Raw genomic sequence first — 27,654 nt, 5'->3', positions numbered from 1 at the left:
CTTCGTTGCGGTGCGTGGGCTTCTCATTGCAGTGGCTTCTCTTGTTGCGGAGCACGGGCTCTAGGCGCGTGGGCTCAGTAGTTGTGGCTCGCGGGCTCTAGAGCGCAGGCTCAGTAACTGTGGCGCACGGGCTTAGTTGCTCCGCGGCATGTGGGATCTTCCCGAACCAGGGCTCGAACCTGTGTCCTCTGCAGTGGCAGGAGGACTCTTAACCACTGCGCCACCAGGGAAAGTCCCGGCCCTTTGGTTTTGAGCGTGTGTGACAGACGAGACCCAGGCCCTGTGGGAGAGGCATCGAACCAGGCCCTGCGGCCTGCGACAGAACAAGGGTGGCCTGGGGAGAGTAACGCAGGGAGGGGGGAGGGCAGGGGTGGCAGAGGCCCCGGGAGGGGAGGTGGCCCCTCACGAGCATTGTGAAGGCCAGGCCCAGAGGGGCCCCGAAGCAGGGCTGGGGAGGCCTGGCCATCGAAGCCCTCCCCAGCATGCGGCAGTCCAGAGGCTCAGTGGGGACGGAGGCCAAGCAGGCAGGCAGTGCTGCGGTCCCGTGGCGACAGCAGCCTGGGCCCCAGGAAGCTGCAGCTCCCAGGCAGAGCCGGCCACCAGGAGTGCCACCCTCCTGCTGCCTCCGGGCTGACGGCTCCGGGCAAACCCACTGGACGCTCCGTGACCTTCCAGCACAAGTGGCAAGGACTGACAGAGCCCTGGAGCCTGTGAGTGCCCAGGGTGAGGCAGGGCGCTCCAAGGCACCAGAGGGTCCAACAGGAGGGTGCGTGGCTGTGGGGTCAGAGCCACAGCGCACGGCTGGGAAGGGCACGGCCTCAGGGCTTCGTGCTGCAGCCTTGCCACCAAGTGTACCCAGAACAGCTGAGTGGCAGCCTGAGGCCCCAGCGCCCCGGGAGAGCGTGGCACCCTCGCCCACCCTTCTTACCCACGGGGGAAATAAACCCGATGCCACAATGTGAACAATCTAAACATCCCTCCCTTTGCCCCCATTTACACTGGTCTGATGTAAAACCACTGTGTCTGGTCACTACGTCACATGGTTCCCCACAGAGAACGCAGAAAGGGGGCCACCAAAGCCTGGTATTCCCCCAGGCACGCAGCTCCTCTGACTGGGCACTCACACACAGGTGTGTTCACGCAGGTGTGCACTCACGCACAGGTGCGCTCACCATACAGGTTCTGCTCCTCTCAACACATCCCAGAGGACATTCCCCACTGGCAGGCAGGTGCCCTTGTCCTCTGTGGTCACGAAGCCCACTGTGGGCGTGGGACTTTTTCTTTTTTTTTAAATGTTTATTTGGCTGCGTCGGGATCTTTTTATCTAGTCGCAGCACGCGGGATCTTTCGCTGTGGTGCGCGGGATCTTAGTTCCCCGACCAGGGATTGAACCTGCATCCCCTGCACTGCAAGGCGGATTCTTAACCACTGGATCGCCAGGGAAGTCCCTGGGTGCAGGACCTGACTCATCGTGTCTCCTGGGGGGTGAGGAAGGGCCTCCCCCACCCCCTGGCCATTTCAAACTGCGGCGGCACCTACCGCCCACCTGCTCGCACACAGGTGACCCACACCTCCTCTCCTGAAGCCCCACAGACTGCCGGGCGGAGGCCCCACCGGTCTCCTCAGGCTCTCGTCACACCACCTGCCAAACCCTCACTGCCCCCGACCGATCAGCGAGAAGACAGCCTCTCACCTGACTCGCCAGCACGCTTCACGTGCCCGAAGGCAGGGTCACTGCTCTGGGCATGAACTCGGCACCACCACCCGCCGGTGACCGTCAGGAGAGGGACAGGTGCCCAGCGGGATCAGGTGCTCCCGGCACTAAACTGTCTCCGCTCTCCCCCTGCAAGTTACCTGCGCACGTCACTTTGTGCAACCGTGTCTGATCCCATAGGTACTTGTCAAGTCCGCTGTCCTAAATGCGGTCACTCGGAGGGCCCGGGGTCAGCAGGGATGGTAGCTCCGCTGGAGGTGGGGCGGGGCCCCGAGGGGACTGGGTTGGGGGCACGCAGGCCTCCAAGCACCCTCCGAGGATGGGCTTTTTGTTGCATGTCTGCAGGAACGAGGCCCCCCTGGCGCCCCAGTCTCTTCTCGGTGGCCGTCGGGGCAGGCCCGGGCGAGGCTCACCACCGCCCACCTCGTGGGGGTCCGGACCCGGCCGGCCCGGGGGCCTCAGGAGTGGACGACGTTCTGGCTCTACGGTCGTCTTGGACACCCCGAAAGCACGTTTCTTCCTAAGCCCTGCTTGGCCCTTCTCGTGACCTCCGGTGCGCTCCCTCTGGCCGCTCCCGGGAGAAGCCAGCCCCGCCGGCAGGAGGCAACGGGCAAGCTGGGCACCAGCTCCTGTGCTGCATGCGGGTCGGGCCGATCCCCAGATGGGCAGCTGGAGCGAGAGCCCGGGCACCAGGTGTCTCCCCGCTAATGAAGGGAAGCAGGGAGGGCGCAAGCACCAGAAAAGCACCAGCGAGAAGACACGCCGAACGTGGCCATGGCGCAGCAAGTGTCCCTCCTGGAACCTTCTCATCGGAAAGGCCCAGCCCCGCACACGTGGAGAAACGACTCTCTGCTGGGGGGAGGAGCAGACGCTCTCTCGGGGCAGCAAAGAGCCCACCCGGGACCCCAAACCCACCCCGACGGTGAAGTGGGCCTGCAGCCCTAACTCAAGACGGGCTTTAAAGCCTCAAACTCAAAACAGAAGAGGAGGAGCCCGGAAGTCCTGGATCTGCCCACGCCTGGGCTCCAGAGACCCCGTCCGGGAGGCTGCGCAACCACTTCCGCGAGCCCCACCCGCCCCAAGTGCCCCAACCCGCCGGGCCTCCTGCAATGAAGACACACACAGCGCTGGGCTCGCAGTTCACAACTTTAATAGAATATTCTAACTAGTCTGTACAAATTGAAAACACCGTATTCAGTTACAAATGTATCATAAGTAAGGCTGAGCGCTCTACAGCCTGGCCACAGCGTGGATGCCCCCGGGGCCAGAGGTCACACACTCGACACCCACATTCCAGCCAAGAACGGTCGCTCGGAACCCAGGGCTTTTAAGACAAGATGAATGTGAGGCTGAGGAACGGGAGCTACCGAGAAAGCAAGACATTTTACACACTGCGTGGGAAAGCTGTACTTTCCTGCCCGAGCCCCTCCCTGCAAAGCCTGGCAAACTCTGGCTCTGCCCACAGCCCCACCCCCGTCCTCAGCGCCAAGCGTGGCCCGTGCGTCCCGAGAACCAGCCCCGGCCCACGGCTGGCGGGAGGGAGGGCCTTCTTCCATGCGGGTGGACCACCAACTCCTGCTTGGGGAGACCCAACTCCTGTTGGGTCTCTGGTGCCCACAGGGTCTCAGAAACTCGAAGGACAGCTCACGTCCCAAGCCCTCACAAGCGTGAGAGAGAAATAAATACGAGATGAACCACAAAAGCTCGCGCCTCAGGCTCAGCGGGCACCACAACCCTCACCGCAGCCCCGAGGAAAATAAAACCAAAGAGCGAGCAGGATGAGAAATGGTGCCAACCCCGGCCGGCTCTCCCGAGACAACTGGAAACTGCATGTGGGTTTCTTCCAATGAAACAGGAATCCCGTCTGATGGCGGGAGGGGTGAACTGGTTCTACATGCCCTGGAACTGCACCCTGGACACGTGCCCCTGGCGTCAAGTGATCCACCCCCACCCCACCGCCCCGGCGGTCTGCGAGGCCCTTCCCAAGGCAGGGCTGGGCGGGTCCACTGAGCTGCACCCAAGGCCGCAGAGGGTGCTGGAATTAAACCTCCTATTTCTGAAATGCATCTGAGTTGCCACTGTACAGGTTAAGCAAAATAATAAAGTAAAAGGAGAAGTTAAAGTGAAAACCATGCACTTGAAAACAAGTCAGGCGTAAGCACTTGTCCACACGCGCGAGCGGCGCCTCACTGCTGCTTGCACTCCGAGGGCTGGCTGGGCTCCTTCTGTCAACGAGAGAGAACAAGACTTGTAGAGAACCGAGCAATTCCATCAACCAGGCATCTCCAACCAACAACGAAAACAAAGACTCAAGTAGTTCACTCGTTCTTACTGAAAACATGGCCACTACAAATATACTTTAAAAATAGTAACAAATAAGCAGCTAACTTCCCAGAAACAAGGTCACAGCGGGGCTGCCTCTTTCTGTATAAAGACATTCTAATTCTCAGCAGGAGGGTCTCGGGGTGAGGGAGGTCCTCGGGTGGCAGACAGTAATTAAACGCACAGCAGTGCCCCCGCCCCAAAGCTGGCAGGCGCCTCAGCTCTGGGGTGAGCACGCGGGGAGCAGCGCCGGCTCCCTTCCATCCCCGAGGCGAACAAGGCTCCCGGCGCTACCTGGAGCACACCGGCCCCCAGGCCGGGCCCTGAAGCAAAGCCTCTCCTGCACTGGCCCGTGGCGCCCTGACAAACGACGAGAGGCCACTAGGAACTCCACAGCCCAGCCCCAATCCTCCCAGGAGCCCCCAGTTGGGAATTCCATCCTTTCGGAGCAGGCACGAGCGAGACGAGGGGCAGACTCACTTCAGCATGATCTGACGGCTGTGTCTCACACCACTGAAACCCATTTAGCAACCCATGGATTCCGTGTGGAGGCCAGCACAGCCTGAGAGACAGGTAACGATTTCACTAGGACTTCTGAGCAAATGGATTTACTCGTCAATAACCTATGATCTTGGCTGTGAAGATGACAGATTACTCTGAATACAACTTGGCACGTCTACGGAGTCTTAAGAAAAACCCGCACCACACATTTCAGAAGAACCATCTGGGATGACACAACTGACACCTTGCATGGAATAAGCTGGGCTACAGTGCATTCCTTGGGAAACCACATCTAAGGGATGAAAAAGATGTGTAAAGGGTGCATAAAGACAAAACAATCATCTGGGGCCCTGGGCTAAGCTCCTTGGTTGTAAGTGTAATAGCACAGGGACAAGCTGGGACTTCCAGGTCTGGCCTGGGTCTCGGCCCAGCACTGCCCAGCACTGCCCAGCACTGGGCTAATGGCACCGGCCCATCACACACTCACTGGAAACACTGCCGAAGAAAGAGCCTGGGCACCAAAACAAATACCCCGACCAGAAATCCTAGTTGAAAGAGACCTAACTCAAACTCTGTCATCTCAAGGGGAGACCTGGAGGCGGCCAAGACTGTGGCCGGGGGATCAGACGCCGGCCCCAGACTCGCTGGGGAGGTGCCCTAGGACTGGGACAGCACTGGCAGGGGCCGGGGCAGTGGCGTGCAGCCTTTTGTGGACAGGGGGAGAAGTGTGTGGGTTTCCGTAACTGGAGCTGCAGAAAGGAAGGAGGTGAGAGAAGCTGAAGCTGAGGGAGTGGGACGGTGTCGTGGCTGTGGTATAGTGGGCGGGGCGGGCGGGCGGCACAGGGTGGCCGACTTGCTGCTCTACATCCTTCTGGGTAAATACACACGCGGGACGTACAGGACGCCGTGAATACAGAGCGGCACAGTTTACAATGTGCTGTCTCAGTGACATCACATCTATCTTTAACCAGGAGAAGCCATCGTCTGTCTGTCTACGACGAACTCCTTCCTCGGGTGCTGAAGACTGCTAGAGGGAAGGGTCCTCGCCAAAACCAAGACCAGGGCTGTTGTGAGGGTGAGAGCCAGGTGGGGACCTTGTGTTTAGACAAGAGGCAGAAGGTGGGGCTTGCCAGGCAGCAGAGGGCTGGGCTGCCACCAGCACCCCGCCTCCCGAGGGCCACGTTCAGCCCAGCCCTGGGCCAGCGTCCACACGTGCACACACACACACACACACACACACACACACGACTCCCGGGCTGCGGCACCAGCGCAGAAGCCTGGAGCCACGCGTGTGAGTTTCATCGCCGGGACACCACGGTATTGGCCTGTGACAGAGGGCAGAGCAACACTGCACTCAACCCGAGCGCCCTCCGCCTCACGGCACGAAGCTGTCGGAAGTCAAGGGACGGGAGTCAGTGCTTCAAAGGCACAAACTAACAGTCAACACCCTGCCTGGGGCGGGCGGGCACTGAAAAGAAGGGCTTTCACTGCCGGCAGCAAGCACACGCCACCACCACGGCCTCAGGGCTGGGGGCCCGAGGCCCGAGCGCCTGCCCAACGGCCCAGGACACGACCCCCTCCACGGGGCGCCTGACGACAGGCGAGACGGCACGGCCGTGGTTCTGCCACAGAAGAGTCCTCCTCGCCCAGAGGTACAGGCTGGACCGTTTACGGACGCGTCGCAGTCACTGGCAGGGTGGGGAGCGGCGGGGCTTCAGGCCGAACCAGCCTGGCTGACACGTCCTTCAGACACACAGGGCAGCGGGAATCAGACAATAAGCAGATACAATTTTAAATGATCACATCTGACCCTTTAAAACAGAGAAGATTCCAGGTGTACATTCACTTCATCTAATTAAAATGCTTCCTTTAGCCCAAGTCTGCCCACCTGCCCGTTAGTCTTCTAGGAAAGCCAGCGCGCCCGAGTAAGACAAGAAGGCGATGCAGACGGACCCTCAAAGGCATGGGGCTGACAAACCCCCAGACCACGGCTCTGTCCCAGGAGCCGCTCCCACACCGCTGGTCTGCTTAGCTCAGCGCGGGCAGCCCCTGCTCTCTCCTAGATGCTAACACCGCCGCCCTGGCTTCTCACAGGCTCTCCTGTTCGCACCTTCCTCCCTTGCCCCCATAAAAGCCGACGGTGTCGTACGGGAGAGGGACTTCATGACTGGGGCAGAGCTATGAGGACCCATGACCCCCAGAGGGGGACAGGGCGGCTCCAGGGACTTGCAACGCTCGCTTGGATCTACAACGGGTCCTTTTCTTCTTCGTGCAGCACACTGCGCAGCAACCTCGACAGCACTTACTAACGCTGACGTGACACTGGTGCCAGCAGCTTCTGAGACAGAAGATCCTGGCGCATTAAAGTTACCCCTTTATTATCTATTGGTCTGCACAGCACCTGAATTTAGAAAGTATAAACAATCAACAGACACACGTCGAGAAGAATCACAGCAGGCAGCAGACCTCGTCCTGCTGAGGCCAGCATGGCTGGGGGACCTGTGCATCCTGGTCCCAGGGCCCTCTTGTTCTGTCCTCCTCCCGGGGTGGGGGGGCGCGGCAGCCCCACTGTCAGCAAAGCTTTCACACCAGTTACATCTCTGCCACTTGGTCAGCGACAAACACTGGGCTCAGCAAGTAGGAGCCAGATGTGGTTTCTGTCGGTTTTAAAAGCACACACGACAGACACCCGCACAGAAACACTGCTCTTCAGAAAGCCCTCGTCCAGGCCAGCACGTGCTGAGCGCGCCGGACGCGCCACCGAGTCACAACGACATGGCATTGTTACAAAGCACAGACCAGAAGTTTGGAAGTTAGGAATGAATGGAATTCCACCTTACCTAGAAACGTATGAATGATTAACAGACAAAAATTACACCTAAATGGGGAAAAAAATTGAAAGGAACTGTCAGCATGAAGGAAAATGAAATGCACAAAATTATACAGGAGGAAAGCGCCACAATTTCTCATGATACAAAGGGCTGCAAAAATATTGACCTTGAGATGGGAAACCTCAACACCCAGATCTGTACCTTTAATACCCAACAGTTCTTCCTGACCTTCCTTTGCTTGTACAGACTGTGATGTGACTGAGCTCTCCGAGGAGGTGCCCACGGAGGAACAGAAGCGTCACATCACGACCCCAGAGGACAGGACTAGGGCATTTCGACTGCACGTGGCTGACCGAGGGGCCCTCCTCAGGCACCTCGCCCACTCCCAACCAACACAACAGACCAAAGGCTTCACGAAGGCTTAGTACTGACGTGTCTCTACTTTCTGTTAAGCTATCCGTGATCACTTGGTGAGAATGCTCTTCTAGAAAACCCAGACGTGAGAGGAGACAGAAGGTTTGGCAAGGGGAGAGAGAGGACGGACAACAGGAGGAAACAACAAGACATGGGGAACAGAGCCGCCGCTGTCAGCGAGACAAGTGACCAGAGACAGGACACTTGAGTCCAGCAGTGGACACGGTAACCAGCCACCTCTGCTCTAGAAACCCCACCGTGAACGTGTGCATCAGCGCCCCCGAGCGCAGAAGAACAGCCAGATACAAACACCTGGGAGCGGGCACGGCACGGTTCTATGATTACCTCACAGCGAAGGGCGATCCACTCGAGGCAGGGCCCTGGACTCGCAGCTCAGGAACTGAGCACAGGTGCGCCGTCCATACGGCAACGCCCCAGTGGACAGGCTGGCTTTGAGAAGAGGAACACGTCCGAGCCCATTCCCAGGGCAGTATCTACATGGCACGCTGAGGATTTAAACCCACCACGAATCCTTCCCCAGAAGGAACTACTGCTGTAAGCATGCATTCACAGGAACATCTGGTGCTATAAAGTGATCAGACCCAGTTACACACTGACAGCTTAGTGCACGGTCCACTTTGGGCACAACGGGGGTAAACAAACAACAAACAAACGTCTACTTAAATAGAGATACAGATTCTACAATGCCAAGTAATGTTAGTATTCTGACAGCCCGTGATACATCTGGTCCTAAGAGGCAAGTGAACTATAAATTTCACATGGGCAAACAACAGTAATTCTCATTACAGCTTCAGGACAGCGTTAGAACAGTTCTGTATTTAAAATATGTGTCAAGTGGCAAGTCCCTGATGTACGCTCATCTGAGACCGTAAGTAAAAACTCAGACACGCGTAAAATTAATGGGATTGCCCACTCATCCTAATCGGTTGTTTTTTTTTTTTCTTTGCAAAGCTTCCTAATTTATTTCAAATTATCTGAGCTATTGAGACATGTCTTTTGAGTATTCTCAGCCCATGTACAATTGTAAAATTATGCCTACAACTCCATTATCCTAACATTAACAAAACAAAACAAGCCCCCCCCCAGGTCCCGTCTCTGTACCTTTTCCAAAAACAAACACACAAAACAAAAAAGTTTATTCATGTTGTCAGTTAAATCATTATCTTAAAAGAATTAAAGATCTGGAATGTAAAGCTGCTCTACTGAACAAGTTTATATAAATAAGATATAGCTTGGGAAAGCATTGGAAAGCAGTTTAGTATTCATACTTAACACTCAAATTATATACCAGGTGTCTAAATAGCTCCTCATTCAAGTATTTTTCTGGTACGGTACATTTTAACTTTCCTAATTAGAGAATGACAGGTACATATTCGTAACACCACTACCTCAAAGTGGGGAACATGTTTTAAAAGGTCAACAGTGTAGCAAACACAGGTGTGGGAAGCCCCAAATAACTAACCTTGGGGTTAATTTCGGCATCGTCCTCATCTTCTCCCTCCTCGTCACCTTCTAATTCCTGCATTAAAAGGAGTGAGAGCTAGTTGAACAGACAGGACTTAAGTTCTTGTGGATCCACCAGCCACAAATAAAGCAATACTTTGATTCTGAAGGAAATCAATTACAATCATTGCTAGCCATACTTGATTAAATCCCCTCCTCTGGACACTTCTTGTTCTGGCAGATAACCTGAAATAAACATATTGCTGAAAAAGTGGATTTTGTTTGCTAAATGGTTATTTTCTAAGATGCATTTTCATAAGCCAATTGCAGAGTCAAACTGGACACTGCTTCCCATCTGCCGTGTCTTTCCGTAGTATTCAATAGGGCTGAAAGCTTCAAAGGCAGCTTCCCACGAGACGAGTCTAAAGTGGTCCCCTGACTTCATAACCTCCATCCACTCAAGCAGAGAAGGCCTAAAGCAACCTCGGGGAATGATGTCTCACGTAAACCATGTCTTACCTCCTCCTCTCCTTCCTCACCTTCTTCAAACTGAAAAGAAAGGAAACAGGTTTTTAGGTTTTATAAAGCGTGGTGGCAACCTGACGCAGACACAGCCCGTCAAGCGCCTACAGGGGTAGGGCCTAAGGAGAGCGGGAAGTGGCCCGGCCTCTGAGCAGAGCTGGCAGCTCTGCTCCAAGCCGGGGCCAGAAGTGTGGGGCCGCTGGCTCACAAGCCCTGCCCTGTTAATAGGATACCAGGTATGTGAAAACCACTCAAAACAAAGACTGCGGATGGGGACGGGGTGAAGAAAGGAAACCGTCGGCTTGGGTGTGCGCTGGGTCCAACTGGGAAACTGGCTGATCTAAGCAAACCAGTAGCGTAATTTTATCACATACTGGACTTTCAATGTCATTTTATAACTCAGGCAAGGGGAAATCTTTAATCTGTATTTAGAAATGTAATAAAATCTTGGTGTTTAATCTTTAAAGTAAGTCAGAAAAAGTGTGCACGGGAGAAACTCCAACACTGCAGCTGAATGAATGTCTCAATTCAATGTCTCGTGTGCCCAAAAGCACTGCTGGCCAGCTGTCGGCCAAGTCCCGATTTTATCAGATTGCTATCAAAAGCCAGACAAAGCCAACAACCCTCGTCGCTGGTGGCTGCATCGACACAGGCATGTGAAGACTCAGCAAGCTTTCTCTTATAAACCTCTCTTCTTGGAGCCCCCCGCCCCCCACTCGTCAGCAACAACTCAGAGGGAACTCAGAAGCGCACAGTGCTGGCAGGGCCTGGTGCGGTCGGGCTGGGATCTGACCGTGTCTTGGCACCTTTCCCTCCAGGCCTCTGACAAAGACGACCTTTCAGCGTCTTGCAGCCGACAAGACTCTCACTGCAGCATTTCAGGTCGCACTGGAACCAGCCTCACACAGGCTCAAGTGCCCGTTTTCTGAGGTTCGAAGTCCATCATTTCACCCTGGCCCCATCTTCTGAGCGAGCTCTGTGCGGGCATCTCACACTCGGGCAGAGCAGAGGCTCCAGAGTGGGGTGTGCAGCCCGTGGGACGAGTGAGGTGACCCACGTGAGTGTGGAAGACAAAACCAGGACTCCTCCGTCCACTTCACCCCAGAACGATGCCCAGTGTCCACATCGCCCCCAGCGTGTCTGCCGTCGCTGCACTCATCTCTGTCCCTGCGCCACCGAGCCTCCTCTGCCAGGAGCCTGAGGAGCAGCTGCAGTGACTACCACCAACCCCGGTCCACGCGTGGGAACCGGCAGAACTAGGGCTCCAGCAGACGCAGGCTGACGTGAGCCCCGGGACCACACTGCGCACCTGCGGTACCTGCGCCGAAGGCATTGTGAATGAACATGGACACGGATGTTACAGGCAAACACACTGTACTGCTCACCAGGAGCTGCTATGCTGCCTGTACTATAAATATATACGCGCTGCATAATTAAGTTTTTAAACTGATGGGTGTATGATCAAAAAAGTTTGAGACCACTGGTCTAGAGGTGAGTTTCCCACTGTGTGTAGCCACTAGATCTTTTTTGGTCAAATTAGATAAATCCAACCCCTGGTTCCTCAGTTGCCAAGGGCCGTACCTTGAATCTTCCAGCGTCACGTGGTGCCAGCCCTGCTGCAGCAGACGGAGCAGAGGACAGCTCCCTCATCACAGGAGGTGCTACTGGACAGCACTGGTCCAGAATTTGTTGCATAACCAGCATTTCCTTAGACTTAAGTCTGAGCAACTACCTGAGCGCTAAGATGACTCCAAACTGCGCTGTGCTGTGTGTGTCGGTGTTCCCGGATTCCCACAAGCACCTCCCAGCCCGGGGATGGACAGACCGCACCTGAGCAGCTCACTAGTGTCAAGCGATGTAGCCAGTATGCCCTGGGCTGGCCCACTCCCGCCACGTGGGGGCCTTCAGCACAAAGGAGGGCACGAAGCAGCTGGGGCCTGCCCAGCAGCCGCAACAGACCTCGCCAGAAAGGAACCTCAGAGCACTCAACACAAGCGAGCAAACAGCATCCAAGCACACTTCCAGCAACACGCCACAGGACAGACCTTTATCTCCACACAACAAGAGGGCTCGCGGCAACCGGGCCTTGGTCACGATGGAGAACCATTTCAGGTGACAGCCCGGGGCAGCTGGCCAGGCTGTGCTCAGGGGTCCTGCTCCCAAGTTCTGACTGTGGGAGGGCGAGTTCCTTCAAGCGGAGGGGAAGGTGGCCTGCGCAGCCGGGCTGTTTTTCCGTGGAGCGTGGGGTTCTATTTCTTGGGGGTCGATATGCCACGTGCTAGCACGACTAGGCTCCACAGGCCATCGCTTGGAGGACAGGAGTTTCCTCACGTTCAGAAGTCACCCAAAGCCACAGACCTCGCGTGCAGCAGCGAACCCCTGGGTCCTTAGAGGACACTCTGAAACACGTCACTGGCCGGGCCCACGTGGGCGCGTGGTGCTCAGATGCCTCAGAAGGACCTGCTTCTCCCGCCTCTGCCATCTCCCTGCCCAGTCTATTTCCTCCAAACCAGAGGGCAGTGCCCCATGGACCTGGTGGAGGATGTCATGAAAATCTCGGCTGGGCTTCCCAAGCCGGCACCCGCTCTGACCCCGGCGGCTCCCACAGGCCACCTACGTTGTCGTCGTCCTCTATGGCCTCCCCTGTGAAGTAGAGCACAGCGCGCGGCACGATCCGCTCACGGAAGAAGTGTCCAATTTCAAAGTCGGAAGCTAACGTGAATTCGGAGTCTTCATCCTGAGGGGAAAAGCGAAGTGCTAACTTGCTTCAGTGGGGTAAACGTCACATCCCCTCGCCCATGCCTGACGCCCCCACTTCCGGTGACTGGGCTTATAAAGCACCCAGTGCGGGCACTGCTGGGTGACAGGCATCCCTGAGGTTAGGCCACGTTAAAGGAACCCTTGCAGCCAAATGGCAGGAAAGCGTAGGGCCCAGAGGGGCCGCACAGGGCCACACGTGCGAGGGGGTGAGGCTCAAGGACACGCCTGCCCTCAGGTCCACCCACGGAACGCGCGCTTCTGTCCCACCTCCACGGTGCAGTGAATACAAATTCACCCTTGGTTTTCAGGCAGTAATAACAGATTAAAAAGAAAGTAGCAAAATACTCGGGAAATAAGGACCTTAACAGCAAAACAACATACTTTTTTGATAACCACACATCTTACCAGTGATTCTCCATCCCCTGATGCTAGAAGAAAAGACAAAACACATCTGCATTACATCGACAACCAAAACCTTCTAAAGCCCACACAGGAAGCTCAGCTGACAAATAAAACGGAACACTTCACTGGAAATCGCCTAAGCGCTGTGCCTCCCCATGGCCGGCTTCCCCCCTCCCCCGCCTGCCGCAGGCTGAAGCTGGCCCCAGCACCGCCAGGCCCCCTGCCCTCCCCCCCCACCCCCAATCAAGGGCCAAAGGCTGGTAGCCAGTGAGGCTCACAGGCCCAGCTGGAGAAGGCCACTTTCAGAAGAGAATTTACAGACGTTTAAAGCATCAGCAGATGGAAAGGTGCACCGGCTGCCCAGACTGTGGCCTTTCAGGGCATTTGTGCTTTAAGCGGAGTTTTAACTCGTGTCCTACAAAACTACAGGTGACGTTTCGGTAGAGGCACAGGAAGCACTTGAAGGCCGTAAGTCCTCAGTGTGACTGAGGTGCCGCATCTCCGCTAGGTCGAAGCTGCACCCCTGCCTGCTTGCAAAGGGGAAGGAGAGAGTCGTGCTGAGCCACTCCTCCCGCAAAGACTGCAGCGCGCAGGGCGACGTTACTCACCGACACCCACAGCAGAGGCCCGCGCTCCACACAAAAGGTGGGCTGAGATTCGGTTCCAGCACCCACGGCCCTACAGACCTTGGTGCCGAACTACAGCCCAACACGGAACCAAGAAAACACAGACTTAAAACCGCGCTCAGTGAAGCCCAGTGACGCTTCGCCAGGCGTCGCGTCCCCTTTGCCGGGCTCACCCTGCCTTTGTGTCTTCCCTGTCGCCCCTCTGCTGCGAGGTCTGTCTCCGTGGCCAGCACAGAGAGGGGCACGTGCCATCTCAGCCACGGCGGAGCAGGTGCTGGTGCGAGCACCCCTCCCCGTGGGCGGTGGGGCGGCCCGAGCCTCGGCCTGTAAGAGTCCCACCCGCTGTTCACGATGCAGGTTCGGGGACTCTGGCCTCAGGGGCAGCAGTCAGCACAAGGACTTCCTCACTTGACTTCTGGACCAGTTTTGCAGGATTAAAGCCAAACAGGGCGCTGACTAGCCATCTTTTATTTCCTTCATTTCAAAAAGCATTTCAGCGATTTTGATTTTTTCCCTGACCACTCCATCACCCCCACCACTGACATCCTCCATTCCTTTTCATAGAGCATATCACTGGATATTACGTTTATTTAATTACTTTAAAAATAGTGATATACCATAAAATTCACCCACTTGAAGTATACAATCCAATGACGTCTGATACATTTTTAGACTTGTGCAACCACACAATACAGTTTTAGAACCCCCAAATTCTTGAGTCCACTTGATTCCATTTTAATTGTTATTAATTATTTAAAACTTCCAAAAAAGCCACTGAATTTAGGAACCAAAGCCCCTTTGCTTCACGGTGAATTCATACAGGAAGCCTCCCATATGCCCACGTGAGGCTCTGAAAGGCATCTTCCCAAAAAAGGAAATTTAAGAACTACATTTATGGCTGTTCTTGTCCCCAGAACTGATATACATTGGCATCTTCCAGGTTCAAAGACGAGTCACAGACAATAGCCACAACAGTGAAAAACAACGGACTGAATGGTGATGGGCAGCTTGGTAACTCGGCACGAGGGTCAGAGTCAAGAGGGAAGCCACCCCGTGGCCCCCGACAGACAACCCAAAGGGCCACCAATTACCTAGATCAGGGCTGGCATTTATTTCCAACTGTTTTTTGTTCACTGAAAATAAAGAGAAAATGTTTTCCCCTCATATCCATATTTTAACGCTGCCAGCGGGTCTGACCTTCGAATTCTCAGGATTAGGAAATTATGTGAAGACTTCCAAGTAATTTTCCTCAAAACCAGCGGCTGAGCCATTACTACTTCCATCTCTCTTTTACTGGGGGGTGGGAGCGGGGAGCAGAGAACAAGCGTCCAAGCTATGATTCTGTCCTAAGTCTGTGTTTGTCACAATATATTAGTTCCCAAACCCCTTGTGCTCTATACCAAGGCTCGAAGAAAAAACCAAAAACCCACCTGAGAGGGAGGGGTGGGCCGACGCCCTGCAGGCTGCACGAGTGTGAGCAGAGCAGCCGCGCTGACCCCTCCCCCCGCCGCCACCGGGCTCACCCTCCTGCCAGGACAGGCACCCGTGGCCCCGCCCGCACAGCCACGGCCCCGCCCCCCAGCGCTCGCCCCGAGGACCAGAACCGACTTCCCGATGTTAACAGTCACTCTGTGTGTAACCTGGAGTCACAACCCAGCCCACTCACCTTTCAGCGGATTGAAGAAGTTGAAAAAGGAATCGTTGGGGACTTGTTTGGTGATTGTTCTGACGGTGCCTCGGCCCTTATGTTTCTGCTTTTTCTTGATGGTTTTGACTGTTACATTTTTTCCTTTCTTCCAGTCAATGGTACACCTACAGGGACAAGACCGTGATCACGGGTACACACTCCATGAGAAAAACTGGTCACACGTGTGCCCAGCAAGCAAATCACAGCTCTGTGCTTAACCCCAAAACAACTTAACAACCTGCGAGCAAGCACCCGGCACGTGGTGAGCTCGCGTGAAGGCCAGTGAAGGCGGAGGGCGCCGCCAGGCAGGCTGTCAGCGCGGCAACTCCCGCAGCTGCACAGCTTTAACCCCCAGACGTCTCGCAGGGGTCCTCCAACGTTCTTCCCGTGACCATGCCCACTCAAGGGCTTGTCACCTGCTGCCCCTTCAGAGACCCCACAGCGCACAGGAAGCCACCCACTCAGGCGCCTGAATTCTCAAGACAACTAACTACGCGAGTGGGACAAGCTGGAGAAAGCAAGCAGGTGGTTACCGCAAACACTGGTGACCGGAGCAAGACACAAGGGTTCCAAGTGTGCCGAGCGGCCCCTGGTGGGGACCGCGCTCTGAATCACCTTGGACCAACAGGTAAGCCCTGGCAGTGTCTGAATAGCGTCTGCTCAAGGACATGCCTGGGAAGGCAGGCCTTCTCACCCGATGGCCTGGCCGTGGGAAACAATCTACATGACTCTGGCCATTTCAGTCCAGCAGGATTTTAACAGAGTTCTGTATTACTCACACAGGGAGATTCATCAGGATGAGTACTTGGTTCAGTGAATAAGGATAATTGTTTGAATCAAGAATAAAACAATATCCCAAACTGTCTCAAACCAACCAAGAGGCGTGAACTCCAAGCCACTCTCCTTGGTGGGCCACAGGCTGCAATCACCAAGGTGCTCAGTCCTGAGGCCAACCACACTCATGCGGCCCCACCGAGGCCAGTGCTGCCCTGTACTGACTCACTCATTCACTCAACAAATACCTGCTGAGAGGAATTTATTAGTTCAATGACCACTGCTTCACTTAAGGTGACTGGAGATCCCAATGCCCTCATTAGAACGAGGAAATTGGGCCACTACCCCAAACCCTGGCCCACGTAACCACATTAATACATTTCCCAGTGCCAGCCATCATATTCCCAGAGAGACTCTTTAATTTCAATCTTTGTCTTTTGGGCTTCTAAACAGATTAAAGGCTTTCTGCTTTATTCCTAACTTCCATCTTACTTGTAAAGTTGTAAAACCATCTCCTGCTTTTGTTTCAGAAAAAGAAGTTGAAATGGCATTTCCTTACCCGTCACAGTCAACTATTTCAGGACCTTCAAAGGAAAAGGGATCGGCTTTATCTGGCTCTGACTTCATCTTGTATGTTTTTGTCAGGACTGAATTGGTAAAGTAGTCGTTGGGTTCAAAGTGGAACTCTAATACAAAAGACTGGAAAAAAAGACAAAAAATCGGGCTAAGCACCACTTAAAATCTATGAATAACTAGCGACCGACTTTATGAATCACACAGTACTTACTGGAACCCAGCCCTTCCCTAAGCATGACACCACAGGCAGAAGCCATGACTGAAAAGCTCAACAGGTGTGGCCACATAACAAGAACTTGTTGACTGCAAAACCACCAGCACAAAGTTAAAGCACAGCGGCAGGCGGGCAAATACCCATCACCCTTAGGGCCCCTGCCGCCTCCCCTCCCAGGGAGGACAAGCTCCCCCGAGGAGTGTGGCTTCTCGCTGCTGCCCCACCCTCCCTTCCCCGAGAGCACAGCAGGGTGGGGGTCTGGAGGCAGAAGGCGGCAGCACAGCCCTGTCTCCCTCTCCTTTCTCTTGGGCAGAGCAGCTCCTTCTCTGCCGCGCAGCGAAAGGGCCAAGACTCCACGTGGGGAGAGAAGGGGAGGCACTGACTGGGCCTCGTCAAACCACACCAAGGACAAGTTCATCCTTCACTCACAAAGCACTCTTCAGACCTAGAGACACGCATGGGAGGAATGGACAAAAGGGTGTACAAAGCAGTAGTAACAAATCAGAAGATATTCGTGCGCACAGTAATAAATGAAAAATAAAATGAGACGCCCCCTTTCTGGGCAAAATGTCCAAAGAACACATGGTACTGGCAAGTGTTTTGGGAAGCCAGGGCCACTCATATACTGTAAAGGGCTTTGTGAAGGGCAATTTGGCAACATCAAAAAATTAACAAAATAAAAAACATTCTGGGACCCAATAATTCTGTTTTGAGGAATGCGTCCTATTTCAGAAAGATACCTGGATGGATGCAGCAGCATGTGCAAAGGTACTGACCTCAGCCCTTCTGACAAGACAACCTGGGGGAAGTAAATGACAGAGACAGTCTAAAGGACCGGCTCTGGGTCTGGACAGCCTCTGCCCGTCAGTGCTGTGTGATTCTGGGAAGCTATTCAACGTCCCTGTGCTTTCGTTTCCTCACCTGCAAAATGGAATAAACAACCCTTTCTCTCCATGAGTTCACTTGAGGATTAATCTATGGAAGCACTTAGAACGGGGCCAGGTTTACAGGCATTACTTGCTAAATGTTAGCTATTTCTATTTTTATTGTAATGGTACAATCATCAGTTGAGAAAAAAATTAAGAAGACTAAAAACAAACCACTTCCACAAGGGGAAGTGAAATAAAAACTCTCCCAAGAGGGGGATGAGGAAGAGAAGGGCCACAAGGGCCTGGAAAGTACAGACACAAGCGGCCAAGAGGATCGGAGGCGGTCCTGCCAGTGTTCAGAAGGGATGGCAGGGATCTGGCCAGGTCGCCACTGACCCCTGCCAGCGTGGTGTGGGCTGGAGGGGAAGGGAGGTCAACGAGCACAAGTCACTAGTCTGGCGAAACCGAAGTGCGGCGAGGGCAGGACGGCAGCTGTGGGGATCAGAACGTCGGTGGAATCCCTCTCCATGGCTCTCCGGAGCCTGACCCCAGGCCCCATAAACCCGGTCTTTATCTTGGACTTCAGTCACTGGAGACTGCTATTACTTGAGAACTGTTGAGGGTGGTGACCACAGGTGTGGATGAGCCACCTTGGGGACTGGGATGGGCTAACGAATGGCACTGTTCTATTCCGTCCTTCATTACGTCCATATAGATATGGACAGAATTATTTATTTTCCTCTCTCTCTCCCCATTTCCTTCTCCTGCCATTTCTCCAAACCAAGGGTGCTACTTCCTTTCTTCATATTTTCCTACTTTTCCTTCTTTCCCTAGGCCTCTGTTTAGTCAAGAATGAGTCAAACACAACTGGGGATGATTTAAAGAAAGTGTCTAACAGTCCAACAGAAAAGGGCCCAAGGACGAGGCGACCTCATTCACACCCCCCTACAGCCAAGTCAGCCATGAACATATGACAAATGCCCAGCCACACTCGCAATTAAGTGTAAAATTCCATCTCTTCTGCCCAGCAAAGTAAACACGGCTGCTACTGCCTTTGCCGGCACTTGTGCTGAGAAGAGGGGAGGCGGGCCCCAGGCAACGCTGCCCATGTGCTCAAAGCAGACGACTCAAGTCCAGGCAAACGACATGTGGGGATTCTCTGTACTGTTGCTGCAGCGCTGCTCTAAGCTTGACATTATTTCAAAATAGAAAGAAACCAAAAAATGTTATTATTCCAAAAAGAAAAGTGTAAAAAGATACTACTAGCATCATCAGGAGTGTGAACTGGACCACCTTTGGGCCTTATAAAGGTTTGTCTCCTTCGACCCAGTAATGACACTACAAGGAACCTAACTGAGGGAATCATCAGAAACGTAAGCAAAAGCCTGGGGCTCAAGTAAGCTGATCACGGTGCAACAACTTGTAACGGGGTGGTGGCGGCAGGGGCGTATTCTGGGGAATGCTGAACCTTTTTATAGCCCACAGATGCAGCAACTGTCTTCCACCCCGTGGGGCCTGCATGAGGTGAAGAGAGCAGCGTGACACTGTCCACACACTAGGACCCCACTCTGCTGAGGTACAAACACGGTGACCCTGAAGAGTGACCCTGGGGAGGGGCGAACACCCTGGCTGTGTTTCACTCTGAAGTAAGGCGGTTTCATTTTATTTTCTTTAGACATTTTATTTATTTATTTGTTGATTGATTGATTGATTGATTGCTGCGTTGGGTCTCTGTTGCTGTGCGGGTTTTCTCTAGTTGCGGCGAGCGGGGGCTCCTCTTCGTTGCGGTGCACAGGCTTCTCATTGCGGTGTCTTCTCTTGTTGTGGAGCATGGGCTCTAGAGCGCGGGCTTCAGTAGTTGTGGTGCATGGGCTCAGTAGTTGTGGCGCACGGGCTTAGTTGCTCCGCGGCACGTGGGATCTTCCCGGACCAGGGCTCGAACCTGTGTCCCCTGCACTGGCAGGCGGATTCTTAACCACTGCGCCACCAGGGAAGCCCCCATTTCATAATAAGTTTAAAAAGGGCAAACTATGGGTGAATTCACTAAGCTGCTGATAGTTATCTCTAAAAGACAGAGTGCAGAGCGTTCTGTACACTTCTCTGTACTTTCTAAGTTTTCTTATACAAGCACATATGACTTTCACAATGGCTTAGAGTCTACCACAGCTAGGGCTCCAGCCTGTCTATTAGCCATGGAAGAGACCAAGGAAAATATAAGACAAATGGGTTGAGGAAGAAAGGGAATGGACCAAGGGAATCATCAAACAGGTGTGTGCGTGCACGCGCGCATGCACACACACACACACAGAGATACACACAGAGAGGGAAAGAGAATTCACACCCATCACAGCAAACCACAGCACTCTGCCACAGGAGGCCTCTAGGGGACACTGTGGCCAAGCCTCGCACAGGTGAGGAGCGATTACTGGGAAAAAATCGACAAGAGGAAGGCACTGCAATAACCTGGGTGTGGAAGGAAAGAAGGGGCTCCCTCAGCTACCAGAGTGACTCCCAACCTGTGAACAGGCATCACTCCGGCTGGTGCCCACACCCCACCTGCAGAGGGATGCGAACGTCACCTCCAGAGTGGAGCAGACCAGGAAAGGGACAGATACAGGTGTGTGTGCCCCCACCCCTTGCCCCCAGCAGGCATCACCCGCAGGCCAAGGTAGAGGGAATCCCCCTCACACCGCTCTGTGGTGGGGAAGGGGGAAGAGACCGGGCCTCAGCCCCACAGCCCTCAGGCACTGTGTCTTCAAGACCTGAAACCAAGAGCCACCAGGCAGGCGGTCAGTTGTGTGGTGCTGAAATTGCTGTGGCACTGGAATGGAACCCACCAGCCACAGGCAGACCGGGCGGTCACGAACAGTGCTCCCCGAGGACCCCAGCTCAGGCATCACTGCCTCAAGGCTGCTTCACAGAAGAGGACAGGCTGGCTTAGGTCAGACTCCCCTCACTAACCGGCAGGCAGCCCACGAGAGCAAGCATCCTGGACGGATGTGCTTCAAGGCAAATCAAAGAGCAGGGAAACAGCTTTTCAGTCTTATCTATCTGCAGTTATTCTTAAAGGTAAAACCTAGTCCACTTCCTTCACTAGTATCTTGGATTTCTGCTAAAGTGCTGCTTATATCTGAATACGTACCAACCATCCTTTGCAGCCTGTTTTACATACATTCCATCCTCACAAACCTGGGAGACACTCAGGAGAAGGATGACATCACCCCATCTGACAGAGGAAACAAACGAGCCCAGAGGCCACAGCATGGCACAGCGGACGCCACGTCCGAGAAGTCCCCTCCTGCGCCTGCCCCCGCGCCTGGCCCCGAGCAGCTGGTGGACTGAGTGACTGTCCGGCTGTGCACACGGCCAGGTGAGGCCCAGGGACGCGATGTGAGAATACGCGTCTCACTCCAGTGACCCAACAAGTGAGTGGCCGGGTGTGTATTTCTGGCTCCAAGCCCTTTACCCTTAGTGGCCTGACCCTTTCTGACACCAGCCAGGAGTTCAAACAACCAGTACTCACCATAGGCTGCCCAGGGTCTGAAAATTTCACTTTGATATCCTGCAGGTGTTTCAAGATTGGCTCATCATATTCCTAAGCATAAAGAGAAGAAAAGAAAGTTCTGGTGAGCTTTTACAGGCAGCACACATGTCCTCACTGAGTCACGGTTGCATCTACTCCTAGATACTGGATAATTAGCCCTGTTGGAATTCTGTCCTTGTCACTCCCAGGAAGCCACCCAAATTTGTTCAGTCATTAGCAGTCTTAGAGTGGCAGCAATGAGGTGCCACCTTTGTCTGGCACAGAGCACTGGTAACCACCAATGCCAAGGCAGAAGGGTATCGCGCTCGTTGCCAGGGGCAAGAGCCCTGACTGATTTCACAGCCCCACCAGCTGCCAGTACAGACGGGGTCAGAAATGCCATCAATTAAGACTGCTGGTCCTCAGCATCTCCTAAGAGACAGAATCAGAAGAAATGCCTGGACAAGCTACTGACCTTGGCAGCCAATTCCCCCCGCTTAGGGCACGTGGCGATAAATATCCCAAATCCAACAAACACAGTCAAGGACACTCACAAAGCAAGTCTGAGACCTAATGGCAGGCACTACGGAAGAGCTTCTAACGATGGCTCTATGCCTTTACGAGTCATCGTTATGCAAACACAGAAGTTCACCAGGGCCTGTCATTTGAGAAAGGCCAACTGAGAAAAACTCAGAAAAAAAAAAATCACAGGACCTGAAACCCAGTGACCACATACTCACGAGAGGTGCTTTATTTGTGAAACAGTCACTTCACCCTGGAAGTCTGGGGACTGGACCAAAAGGATTTCCTGAGGTTCCGTTGAGCCTGATAACTACCAACTTCCCAATTATAAATTCTTTCTACATCACAGGCAGACCTCGTTTAATGCACTTCACTTTACTGTGCTTCACAGATATTTTGGTGGGTTTTCTGGTTTGCTTTTTGTTTTTTTTGTTGTTCTTGTTGCAAATTGAAGGTTTGTGACAACCCTGCATTGTCAGACGATGGTTAGGATTTTCTAGCAATGAAGTATTTTTAAATTAAGGTACGTACATTTTTGAGACATAATGCTATCGCACACTTGATAGATAGATTACAGTATAGTGTAAACCTAACTTTTATGACGCACCGGGAAACCAAAAAATTCATGTGACTCACTTTACTGCTACATTCACTTTATTGCAGGGGTCTGGAACCAAACCCACAATGTCTCCGAGGTCTGCCTGCATAGAACAAACCAAAAAAAAAGCAGTAACAAAGGCACCTTCCAAGTCTCTAGACAAAAAGTAAGTCCAAAACAGTTTTCAAAGAAGGCCACATCAGTCTGAGATGTCAAATCCTAAATTCTAGAACCAGAAAACACTTGGCTCCAAGATCACGTGTATCACTAACTGAGCATGTATGCCTAGTTCTAGAATCGCCAAGGCGAATGTATCACCAGTACGTTTTCCAAATACGCGGCACTGGGATCTTCAAGCTCACTGCAGTCAAACTAGCAGCACCCACTGGTACCGCCCCAGAGCCAGGAGACGGCCATCATGTTCTAGATCTCCTCCAAGAGCCGCACGCCTTGAGGGCCAAGGACCTTCTATGGCCCAGACCAGAACGGAAAGCCCTAAGTTAGCAGGCTCAAAACTCAGGGCCAACAGTGGAAGCAACTCAGGGACTGATTTAAAGCTGCTCTCCCTAAGTTTCAAAACTCTGCTTTTGGACCTATCTTGACCACCACCAACAGAGAACCCAAGGACCTACAGCCAAGCCCACCTTTGGGATTTAACGTCTGACCAAAATGGAACCTACTACCATTACTTGCTTCAGGTTATAAACGGCCCAAACCACATTTCATCACTCTCTGCATACTAAATGAGTACTCAAAAAATGACACGTCTTTTTACAACTGTAAGACAAAAAGCAGCGAGACACTGTGTGGCATAAATACTGAAGCACCGACACTAAGACAGAGGTGTTGGGGAGAACGGAAGAGACACCTCATTCAAGTACAACTGACTGTACCACTACCCCCCAAACCAAAGAAATGCTACAGACAAAGCAGCAGCGCCACCCCTGGGTTACTAACTGGCTGGCCGGGCAACACCGGGAGCCAGGTCTCCCAATCAAGTCGCCTAACTGGCACCAAAAAGCCTACCTCATGACACCCCTGCCAACACTCACAGTGCGCCCCCAACCTGCAACACGGGCGTCACCTGGGGGACACATCAGAAACGAAGATCCTCAGGCCCCACCCAGACCTACTGACTCAGAGCCTGCACTTCCACGAGACGTCCCAGTGACAGGTACACACACCCTTCTCCATCTGCTCTGCCGGCACGGGGATTTTCAACCCTTGGGGGTACATCAGAATCATGAGAGAGCGTCTACAACACCTCAAACTCTCGCTGACCTGGGGGTGGGGAGGCACTGATGCTGATATTTAGTTTTAAAAGTTGCCCAAGTGACTAACATACAGGCAGGGTGAGAATCTGGTTCTAGCATATATTACTCAATTTTCCCAATAAATTTCTGGCTCATGGCATTCTAGTCTTCTAGTATTCTTGGTCTAGTATTCTTTCTTTCTTTTCTTTTTTTTTTGGCCATGCCGCTCGGCTTATGGGATCTTAGTTCCCGAACCAAGGACTGAACCCGGGCCCTGGCAGTAAAAGTGCCAAGTCCTAACCACTGGACCGCCGGGAATTCCCAATGGTCTAGTAGTCTTAAACCGCACCTTTTCATATGAGACAAGAAAACACAGGCTATTGTTAAGTCATGTATTTTAAATGTTCCCCCCGTCTGGAAGGGGAGTAAGAAACTCATCCCCTCCACCTTTTCTTCAGTTCTGGCTTACAGATAAGCACTCAACAAGGCAGGCAGCAGACGCAGCAACGCAGCAACTCTCTGCAACCACTCTAACTGCAGCTGTGAAACCTCTGCAAACTGCAGTAGAGCGAGCTAGCTGCACGCCACCTGTGGCCGTGCTCTGATATAAAAGCACTGTGCTGACCCGTCTGGAGTAAGTCCAAATGCAGAAATGACCCCCTCTGTGGACTTCTGAGCAGTACCTACTTCTGAATTCTGGAAACTTCTACCATAACTCAGCTCAGGGAAAGTCACATTTGTTACCTTTTAATTGGTTCACCATTTCATTAGAGAAAGCTCAACAAGGCAAGACAAAGAAAGTTTGGCCATTCCCATTTAAAAAAAAAAAGACTTTTTCAAGGAAAATGATTAGAAATTATTAGCAACTTGTTAAATATTTGTACAACTAGCAAGGCGGCACAACAGGCCCATTTCAAATGTCAAAAATCAATCAAAACAGAAGACCGCGTGCCAGCGAGCGTGCGCCCGTGTGTAAACGCGCACATGGGTACATGTGTACACGCACGCACGCACACTTCACCGCTCAGTATCAACTCCTCCACTCCCGCCCCTCGTCCTCACGCTTCTCACTTGTCCACATCACTGTGAGGTAGAGAAGGGTCTGGAATCTGTTAACATGCTTCCTGGGGTGAGACAACAGACACTTTACAGGAGGCAAAGCGACCCTAAGCTTGGCTGAGGTTCCGCGTGGCAGGCTTTTCCGAGAGGGCCGCTACACGAGGGCGCACGGGGGCTCCAGCTGCAGCCAGGCCTCCCGGGGACCCTGACTCCTCTGAGTTATGGTCACAGAAGGTGCCTTTCCACCCACAATCAACAACTGCTAGACATGCTGTTGAAAGTTCACAAATAAATAATGTCTTCTATAAAGTGGGAATGTGCCTGTGTGCTTACCTGAACTAATTCACTTAGCATATCTACATTTCTGAAGATGGTAAACCAGAACTCTGGAATTCCTTTTGGGTTTGGCTCTTCTGCTGCTGCTTCTTCTTTTTCCGCTATGACTGCTTTATTTTTTATGTCTCCCTAGAAAAATAAAGATGCAAAATTGGATACTTATCATGAAGCAACAACTTTACAAATAACTGAATGGCTTAATACAGACCATATTTTCAGAATCCCATGTAAACTTCTATCAAAAACCCTTGCTCTTTGAAACTGCATCTCCAAGACCACTGTGCCCATCACAATTTCCAATGTCTCTGAGGAACAAAGCATTTAAGGCACTCCAGCCAGATGTAACTCCAGGAGGTAATTTTAGATCAAGGGAAAAGAGCTGCAGAGCTGATACAGTGCCCCCCGACTTGGGGAAGGCTGCCCAGCGCTGGCTCGCTGTCCCTCCTGGGATAATCACCGCCAGAGGGATGCTCCAGGATCTCCCGCACCAAGAAACTGCCCCACAAGCTGCATGTCCAAGGATACGGAGATGTCGGGACAGAGGCACCATGCAAACATCAGGGGGATGACGAGAAAGGCGACGTGGCCATGAGGAGGGTAGTCTTTTCTAACATCACGGGCCTGACATGTGATTCTTAGGAGGACATGATCACAAGGGGCTTTTTAAGTTAACGGGCAGATTTTCCTCGCACAATGAAGAACTGATTCACAACTATATTGATCCACAGGCATGGCTTCAACTACACCAGACTGTACATGTTTTTAAAAGATCAGAAAGATATATAGCTACCAAAACTAACATACACTTAAAAAAACAAAAACATAAAACCCGGAAGTTTATACTATAGGATAGAAAAGCCACTCCCAAATGTAAAATCAGGCCAGCAAAGTTCACCTTGTCATGTTGGGACTTTCCGTGGCACTGGTATGATACCCGTCACCAAAAAAGGCAAGCAGGTGATGGACAGGGCACATCACCAAAAGGACCATTTACCAATGTAAGTGGCGAGGTGCACTGGGGCTACTTCACTGTCACTGCTGGTCCCCGAGCAGGATGGCACGGGTGTTTCCAGTATGCTCTCCCCACCACAGCCCACCCTCTAGTACCTGCCCTTCTAGACACAACTGTGCTCTCCCTTGTGGGTCTTTGCGTTCTCTCGACTAAGACTTCTTCTGATGTTTTAATCTCCACTCCCCTGATCCCTTATCTCACTGTACCACTGTGCAGGTGTCACCGACGGCTGAGAAAGGGGACTGTGTCTGGCTCACCACATTAACTAACAGAACCAAGCTGTCCGGTTTCACTGTCATAAAGAAATCTAAACACCCAACCTAAGGCTGAAGCCACACCTACTGTTAGGAGCTCTTTTCTTTGTAAAAGAAAACCATCAAATTTCTTTTTTTTCCCCACCAGCCACGCTGCACGGGATCTCAGTTCCCCAGACCAGGGATTTAACCCAGGCCACGGCAGTGAAAGCGCCGAATCCTAACCACTAGATCACCACCCAAAACCATCTTATTTCTAACAGCATTAAAACAGAACACAAGCGGCACTCACTAAAAAAAACTTACGGCCAACTTGTCCTCCTCTTCGTTTTCACTGTGCCATTCGGATTCTGCATCTGTCGGCTCAGCGTCCCCAGTGATGAACTCCCTTCTCTAAGTAAAAACAACATCTTCTTAGCGTTACATTCAGTTACTCAGAAACTTGAGAGTAAAGACAGTGAACTTGTAAATAATGTGTATAAAAAGACTGAAAACTGGATGCTTTTATAGCTTAAGATTCTAAGTTTTGGGGCTTAAAGAATAACATTCGGGGAGACCTTCAAGATGGCAGAGGAGTAAGACGTGGAGATCACCTTCCTCCCCACAAAGACATCAAAAATACATCTACATGTGGAACAACTCCTACAGAACACCTACTGAACGCTGGCAGAAGACCTCAGACTTCCCAAAAGGCAAGAAACTCCCCACGTACCTGGGTAGGGCAAAAGAAAAAAGAAAGAAGAAAAAACAGAGACAAAAGAATAGGGACGGGACCTGCACCTCTGGGAGGGAGTTGTGAAGGAGGAAAAGGTTCCACACACTAGGAAGCCCCTTTGCCGGCAGAGACGGGAGGTGGGCAGGGGGAAACTTCGGAGCCACGGAGGAGAGCGCAGCAACAGGGGTGCAGAGGGCCAAGCGGAGAAATTCCCCACACAGAGGACTGGTGCCAACCAGCACTCACCAGTCCGAGAGGCTTGTCTGCTCACCACCGGGACGGGTTGGGGCTGGGAGGTCAGATCCCAGGGAGAGGACTAGGGTTGGCTGCATGAACACAGCCTGAAGGGGGCTAGTACGCCACAGCTAGCCGGGAGGGAGTCCAAGAAAAAGTCTGGACCTGCCTAAGAGGCAAGAGACCATTGTTTCGGGGTGCGCGAGGAGAGGGGATTCAGAGCACCGCCTAAACGAGCTCCAGAGACGGGTGCGAGCCGTGGCTATCAGCGCGGACCCCACAGACGGGCATGGGACGCAAAGGCTGCTGCTGCAGCCACCAAGAAGCCTGTATGCAAGCACAGGTCACTATCCACACCTCCCCTCTCGGGAGCCTGTGCAGCCCGCCACTGCCAGGGTCCCGTGATCCAGGGACAACTTCCCCGGAAGAACACACGGCGCGCCTCGGGCTGGTGCAACATCACGACAGCCTC

At 52.9% G+C, this 27,654-nt stretch overlaps 1 protein-coding gene and 1 non-coding gene across 2 annotated transcripts in view; both read right to left on the bottom strand.

Annotated features, from left to right (window-relative positions):
• Positions 1–2,847: 2,847 nt before the first annotated feature.
• The window catches only part of NAP1L4 (nucleosome assembly protein 1 like 4), a 63,289-nt gene continuing 38,482 nt past the window's right edge, over positions 2,848–27,654 (bottom strand). The window contains 10 exon segments of the mRNA XM_036859515.1: positions 2,848–3,939; positions 9,266–9,322; positions 9,766–9,795; positions 12,386–12,505; positions 12,934–12,956; positions 15,223–15,368; positions 16,577–16,716; positions 21,200–21,271; positions 24,965–25,096; positions 26,540–26,624. Coding sequence (XP_036715410.1) covers positions 3,901–3,939; positions 9,266–9,322; positions 9,766–9,795; positions 12,386–12,505; positions 12,934–12,956; positions 15,223–15,368; positions 16,577–16,716; positions 21,200–21,271; positions 24,965–25,096; positions 26,540–26,624 — 844 coding nt within the window. The 3' untranslated portion in view covers positions 2,848–3,900.
• On the bottom strand, positions 20,424–20,550 carry LOC118900301. The gene has a single exon (XR_005021083.1). It is a non-coding gene; the product is annotated as a small nucleolar RNA SNORA54 (small nucleolar RNA).

Source organism: Balaenoptera musculus, chromosome 8 (genome assembly GCF_009873245.2).
Source record: "Balaenoptera musculus isolate JJ_BM4_2016_0621 chromosome 8, mBalMus1.pri.v3, whole genome shotgun sequence".
NCBI classification, from domain to species: domain Eukaryota; kingdom Metazoa; phylum Chordata; class Mammalia; order Artiodactyla; family Balaenopteridae; genus Balaenoptera; species Balaenoptera musculus.
Note: the sequence above shows the minus strand (reverse complement) of the source record. Positions and strands in the feature narration are given on the sequence as shown.